The sequence below is a fragment of the Pristis pectinata genome, chromosome 38 (assembly GCF_009764475.1).
Source record: "Pristis pectinata isolate sPriPec2 chromosome 38, sPriPec2.1.pri, whole genome shotgun sequence".
Taxonomy (NCBI): domain Eukaryota; kingdom Metazoa; phylum Chordata; class Chondrichthyes; order Rhinopristiformes; family Pristidae; genus Pristis; species Pristis pectinata.
The window spans coordinates 3,510,963-3,517,991 of NC_067441.1; the positions used below are offsets into that span (position 1 = coordinate 3,510,963).

Sequence of the window (7,029 nt, forward strand, 5' to 3'; positions counted from 1 at the left end):
AGATGGTGGGGATCTTTGATGATGGACGTTGCCTTGTTGAGGCAGCACCTCCTGTAGATACTCCTGATGGTGGGGAGGGATGGGCTGTGTCCACTACTCTCTGCAGCTTCTTACGTTCCTGTTCTTTGGAATTGCCGTACCAGACCAGGATGCAAAAGTCAGGTCCGTCTGCGTGGAGCCATTTGTGTGTCTTCCTGGGAGGAGGTTGACAGGTCTGGCTCTGCGCTGGTCGGTTGTGGAGGTGGTCCTATCCCATTGAGCTGAGGGAGCATGCACGAGTGTCAGCAGGTCTTTCCATCCGCGTCCTCCACACATCATGGCAGTCTGTTCTGCCATCCGCAGGCAAGGGGGGTCCACAGTGGAGGTCTCTCTACATAGGAGTCCTCCCCATTTAACATCAGGGACACGGGGTGGAGAGTGTTGCACAGGGCTGTCAAGGGTTCCGCCTGAGCCGATTGCCTGCCCCTCTTCTGAGGGTACGTCCATGTCCAGGTGTCCTGGGGAGGGAGCAGCGGGTGTCCACTGGCTCTCCGGAGACCTTCTGGAACCAGTGGGCAGTACAGGGGCTGGAGAGTGTCCTGGCCAGGGATGGTCATGTTTTAATTTGAAAATTATGTGAATTTGAAATGTGCACTTTCAGTGAAAATGATGTAAATATTGGAAATGTGTAAATGAACCTTAAAAAATGGGGGCTTAGACAGAGACACTCCCTCCAAACCTTCCCATCACACACTCCCAGGGTCAGACACAGAGTGAAGCTCTGTCAATGCTCCCAGAGCCAGACACGGGGTGAAGCTCCCTCAACACTCCCGGGAACAGACACAGGGTGAAGCTCCCTCCACACCGTTCCATCACAGACCCCCTGGGTCAGACACAGTGAAGCTCCCTCAACACTCCCAGGGCTAGATACAGAGTGAAACTCCCTCTACACCGTCCCATCACACACTCCTGGGGTCAGACACAGAGTGAAGCTCCGTCAACGCTCCCAGGGCCAGACACAGGGTGAAGCTCCCTCAACACTCCCAGGGCTAGATACAGAGTGAAGCTCCCTCCGCACCGTCCCATCACACACTCCCGGGGTCAGACACAGAGTGAAGCTCTGTCAATGCTCCCAGGGCCAGACACAGGGTGAAGCTCCCTCAACACTCTGGGGAACAGACACAGGGTAAAGCTCCCTCCACACTGTCCCATCACACACTCCCAGGGATAGACACAGGGTGAAGCTCCCTCCACACTGTTCCATCACAGACCCCCTGGGTCAGACACAGTGAAGCTCCCTCAACACTCCCAGGGCTAGATACAGAGTGAAGCTCCCTCTACACCGTCCCATCACACACTCCCAGGGTCAGACACAGAGTGAAGCTCCCTCTACACCGTCCCATCACACACTCCCAGGGTCAGACACAGAGTGAAGCTCCCTCTACACCGTCCCATCACACACTCCCAGGGTCAGACACAGAGTGAAGCTCCCTCTACACCGTCCCATCACACACTCCCCAGGGTCAGACACAGAGTGAAGCTCCCTCTATCAACACCGTCCCATCACACACTCCCAGGGATAGTCACAGGGTGAAGCTCCCTCTAACACCATTCCCATCACACACTCCCAGGGTCAGACACAGAGTGAAGCTCCCTCTACAAACCCGTCCCATCACACACTTCCCAGGGTCAGACACAGAGTGAAGCTCCCTCTACACCATCCCATCACACACTCCCAGGGATAGTCACAGGGTGAAGGTCTCCTCTACACCGTCCCATCACACACTCCCAGGGATAGTCACAGGGTGAAGCTCCCTCTACACCATCCCATCACACACTCCCAGGGTCAGAGCACAGAGTGAAGCTCCCTACTACAAAACCGTCCCATCACACACTCCCAGGGATAGTCACAGGGGTGAAGCTCCCTCTACACCGTCCCATCACACACTCCCAGGGTCAGACACAGAGTGAAGCTCCCTCTACAAGACCGTCCCATCACACACTCCCGGGATAGTCACAGGGTGAAGCCCCCATCACACACTCCCAGGGATAGTCACAGGGGGAAGCTCCCCTCTACACATCCAATCACCACTCCCAGGGTCAGACACAGAGTGAAGCTCCCTCTACAACCGTCCCATCACACACTCCCAGGGATAGTCACAGGGTGAAGCTCCCATCTACACCATCCCATCACACACTCCCAGGGTCAGACACAGAGTGAAGCTCCCTCTACACCGTCCCATCACACACTCCCAGGGATAGTCACAGGGTGAAGCTCCCTCTACAATAACCGTCCCATCACACACTCCCAGGGATGTCACAGGGTGAAGCTCCCTCTACACCATCCCATCACACACTCCCAGGGTCAGACACAGAGTGAAGCTCCCTCTACACCGTCCCATCACACACTCCCAGGGATAGTCACAGGGTGAAGCTCCCTCTACAACCGTCCATCACACACTCCTGGGGGTCAGACACAGAGTGAAGCTCCGTCATGCTCCCAGGGCCAGACGACGGGGTTGAAAGCTCGCCTCAACACTCCCGGGAACCGACACATGTGTGAAGCTCCCTCCACAACCGTTCCATCACAGACCCCCTGGGTCAGACACAGTGAAGCTCCCTCACACTCCCAGTGCTAGATACAGAGTGAAACTCCCTCTAACAACCGTCCCATCACACACTCCTGGGGTCAGACACAGAGTGAAGCTCCGTCAACGCTCCCAGGGCCAGACACAGGGTGAAGCTCCCTCAACACTCCCAGGGCTAGATACAGAGTGAGCTCCCTCCGCACCGTCCCATCACACACTCCCGGGGTCAGACACAGAGTGAAGCTCTGTCAATGCTCCCAGGGCCAGACACAGGGTGAAGCTCCCTCAACACTCTGGGGAACAGACACAGGGTAAAGCGCCCTCCACGTCCCATCACAGCACTTCCCAGGGATAGACACAGGGTGAAGCTTCCCTCCACACTGTTCTCACAGACCCCCTGGGTCGACACAGTGAGCTCCCTCAACAACTCCAGGGCTAGATACGAGTGAAGCTCCCTCTACAACCGTCCCATCACACACTCCAGGGTCAGACAGAGGGAAGCTCCCTCTACACCGTCCCATCAACACACTCTCAGGGATAGTCACAGGGTGAAGCTCCCTCTACACTCCCAGGGCCAGACACAGGGTGAAGCTCCCTCTACACCGTCCCATCACACACTCCCAGGGCCAGACACAGGGTGCAGCTCCCTCCGCCCGTCCCCAGTGCCGTGGTTAGTGTGAGGAAGGGATGCCAGTGAACGAGTGTTGCCATTCACTCTCCGACCCGTGCCGGCTGCCAAGCTGACTGTGGTGTTTGTTTTCCCTGTTGTGGCGCTGCCTTCACCTCGGCTGCCAGGGTCCCCAGGTCGCTGGCGGGGGAGCCGGACGATGAGGCGAGGGCGCGGAGAGCTGCGGATGCTGCCCGCCGCCGGCCTGCTGCTGGCGGCCGAGCTGTGCGCCGGGGCGGCGCCGACTGAGCCCCCCGCCGCCTTCAACCTCAGCTGCGGGGGGCCGCACGGCTGCGAGCCGGGCGTCATCCTGCCGGTGTGGCAGCCGCCCGAGCCCTCGGCGGGCGACAAGGTGGCGAGGGCCATCGTCTACTTCGTGGCCATGGTCTACCTCTTCCTGGGCATGTCCATCATCGCCGACCGCTTCATGGCCTCCATCGAGGTGATCACCTCGCAGGAGCGGGAGGTGACCGTCAAGCGGCCCAACGGGGAGACCTTCACCACCATGGTGCGGGGTGTGGAACGAGACGGTGTCCAACCTGACGCTGATGGCGCTGGGCTCCTCGGCGCCGGAGATCCTCCTCAGCGTGATCGAGGTGTGCGGCCACAACTTCGAGGCGGGGCGAGCTGGGCCCCGCCACCATCGTGGGCAGCGCGGCCTTCAACATGTTCGTCATCATCGCCGTGTGCGTGGCGGTGGTGCCCGGCGGCGAGCGGCGCCGCATCAAGCACCCGCGGGGTCTTCTTTCGTCACCGCCTCCTGGAGCATCTTCGCCTACGTCTGGCTCTACCTCATCCTGGCCGTGTGGTCGCCGGCCGTGGTGGAGGTGTGGGAGGCGGCGCTCACCTTCGCCTTCTTCCCCTGCTGCGTGCTGCTGGCCTGGGTGGCCGACCGCCGGCTGCTCGTCTACAAGTACCTGCACAAGCGCTACCGCGCCGACAAGGGCGGCGGCGGCATCGGCATCGTGGTGGCGGGGGAGGCGCCCAAGCAGGGCGTGGAGATGGACGCGACCTCGGAGCGGGGTCTCCCCGAGGAGGAGGAGGAGGAGGCCGAGGAGGAGGAGGAGGAGGCCCGCAGGGCGATGGCCCGCATCCTGAAGGAGCTGAGGCAGCGGCACCCCGACAGGGAGCCCGAGCAGCTGATGGAGATGGCCAGCTACCAGGCGCTGCTGCAGCAGCAGAAGAGCCGCGCCTTCTACCGCATCCACGCCACCCGCCGCATGACGGGCGAGGGCAACATCCTCAAGCGCCACGCGGCCGAGCAGACGCGCCGCTTCCTCAGCCAGCAGGCCGGCGGCGGCGGCGGCGGCGGCCCGGGCGACGCCGAGGGGACGGCCCGGGCCGCCACCTGCGTCTACTTCGAGCCGGCGCACTACCAGTGCTTCGAGGACTGCGGCTGGATGCACCTGACGGTGGTGAGGGAGGGCGGCCCGGCCGACTGCCCGCTGGCCGTCGACTACCGCACCGAGGACGGCACGGCCAACGCCGGCTCCGACTACGAGGCGGCCGAGGGGACGCTGCGCTTCGGGCCGGGCGAGAGGCGCCAGTTGCTGCCCGTCCGCATCATCGACGACGACATCTTCGAGCAGGACGAGTACTTCAGGGTGCGGCTGAGCAACCCGAGGCTGGAGGGCGGCCCGGAGCCGGAGCGGGAGCGGGGCCCGGTCAGCCTGGGGGCCCACAGCCTGGCCACCGTCACCATCTTCGACGACGACCACGCCGGCCTGTTCGCCTTCGAGCGGCCCCACGGCCGGGTGAGCGAGAGCGTGGGCACCATGACGGCCAGGGTGCTGCGCACCTCGGGCTCCCGCGGCGTCGTCCTCCTGCCCTACAGGACGGTGGAGGGAACGGCCAAGGCGGGCGACGACTTCGTCAGCGGCAGCGGGCAGCTGGTCTTCCAGAACAACGAGACGGTGTAAGTCCACCTCCCCCCCACCCCCCCCTCTCTCCCCCCCACCCCCCCTCCCTCTCCCCCCCCTCTCCCCCCCACCCCCTCCCTCTCCCCCCCCTCTCCCCCCCACCCCCCCCTCTCTCCCCCCCACCCCCCCCTCCCTCTCCCCCCCCTCTCCCCCCCACCCCCCCCTCTCTCCCCCCCCCCACCCCCCTCCCCTCTCCCCCCCCTCTCCCCCCCCACCCCCCTCCCTCTCCCCCCTCCCTCTCCCCCCCTCCCTCTCCCCCCCTCCCTCTCCCCCCCCCCACCCCCCCCCCCCTCCCCCCCCACCCCCCCCCCCTCCCCCCCCACCCCCCCTCTCTCCCCCCTCTCCCCCACCCCCTCTCTCCCCCTTCCCTACCCCTCCCTCCCTCCCTCTCCCCCCTCCCTCTCCCTCCCTCCCTCCCTCTCCCCCCCCTCCCTCTCCCCCCCCTCCCTCTCCCCCCCCTCTCCCCCCCTCCCTCTCCCCCCCCTCCTCCCCCCCACCCCCCCTCTCTCCCCCCCCCCCTCTCTCCCCCACCCCCCCCCTCTCCCCCCCCACCCCCTCTCTCCCCCCCCCCCCCCTCTCTCCCCCCCTCCCCCCCTCCCTCCCTCCCCCCCTCCCTCCCTCCCCCCTCCTCCCTCTCCCCCCCCTCTCCCCTCCTCCCTCTCTCCCCTCCTCCCTCTCTCCCCTCCCCCCTCTCCCCCTCCTCCCTCTCTCCCCTCCTCCCTCTCTCCCCTCCTCCCCCCCCCTCCTCCTCCTCCCCCTCCTCCCCCTCCACCCCCCCCACCCTCTCCCCCCCCCCCCACCCTCTCCCCCCCACCCTCTCTCCCCCCCACCCTCTCCCCCCTCTCTCCCCCCCCCCTCCCCACCCTCCCCCCTCTCTCCCCCCCAACCCTCCTCCCCCCACACCTCTCCCCCCCACCCTCTCCCCCCCACCCTCTTCCACCCCTCCTCCCCCCTCCTCCCTCCCCCCCCCCTCCCTCCCTAACCCCCCCTCCTCCCCTCCTCCCTCCCCCTCCCTCCCTAACCCCCCCCCTCCCTCCCTAACCCTCCCCCCTCCTCCCTAACCCCCCCCTCCTCCCTAACCTGCCCCCCACCTCCTCCCCCAACCCCCCCTCCCTCTCCTCCCTCTCCCCCCCAACTCTCTCTCTCCCCCCCAACTCTCTCTCTCCCCCCCAACTCTCTCTCTCTCCCCCCCAACTCTCTCTCTCCCCCCCCAACTCTCTCTCTCCCCCCCCAACTCTCTCTCTCCCCCCCCAACTCTCTTCTCTCCCCCCCCCAACTCTCTCTCTCCCCCCCAACTCTCTCTCTCCCCCCCCAACTCTCTCTCTCCCCCCCCTCTCTCTCCTCCCCCCCCAACTCTCTCTCTCCCCCCCCAACTCTCTCTCTCCCCCCCCAACTCTCTCTCTCCCCCCCCAACTCTCTCTCTCCCCCCCAACTCTCTCTCTCCCCCCCCAACTCTCTCTCTCCCCCCCAACTCTCTCTCTCCCCCCCCAACTCTCTCCCCCCCAACCTCTCTCTCTCCCCCCCCAACTCTCTCTCTCCCCCCCCCAACTCTCTCTCTCCCCCCCCCAACTCTCTCTCTCCCCCCCCAACTCTCTCTCTCCCCCCCCCAACTCTCTCTCTCCCCCCCCCAACTCTCTCTCTCTCCTCTCCCCCCCCAACTCTCTCTCTCCCCCCCCAACTCTCTCTCTCCCCCCCCAACTCTCTCTCTCCCCCCCCAACTCTCTCTCTCCCCCCCCAACTCTCTCTCTCCCCCCCCAACTCTCTCTCTCCCCCCTCCCCCAACTCTCTCTCTCCCCCCCCAACTCTCTCTCTCCCCCCCCAACTCTCCTCTCTCCCCCCCCAACTCTCTCTCTCCCCCCCCAACTCTCTCTCTCCC

The 7,029-nt window shown here is 65.0% G+C and overlaps 1 protein-coding gene across 1 annotated transcript; it reads left to right on the forward strand.

Moving 5' to 3' along the window:
* Window positions 1-3,372: 3,372 nt before the first annotated feature.
* LOC127586970 (sodium/calcium exchanger 1-like) lies at window positions 3,373-5,153 on the forward strand. The gene is given in 4 exon segments (XM_052045026.1): window positions 3,373-3,748; window positions 3,750-3,854; window positions 3,856-3,978; window positions 3,981-5,153. Coding segments are annotated over 4 exon segments (1,755 nt in total). The 5' UTR covers window positions 3,373-3,394.
* The last annotated feature ends 1,876 nt before the right edge of the window (window positions 5,154-7,029 follow it).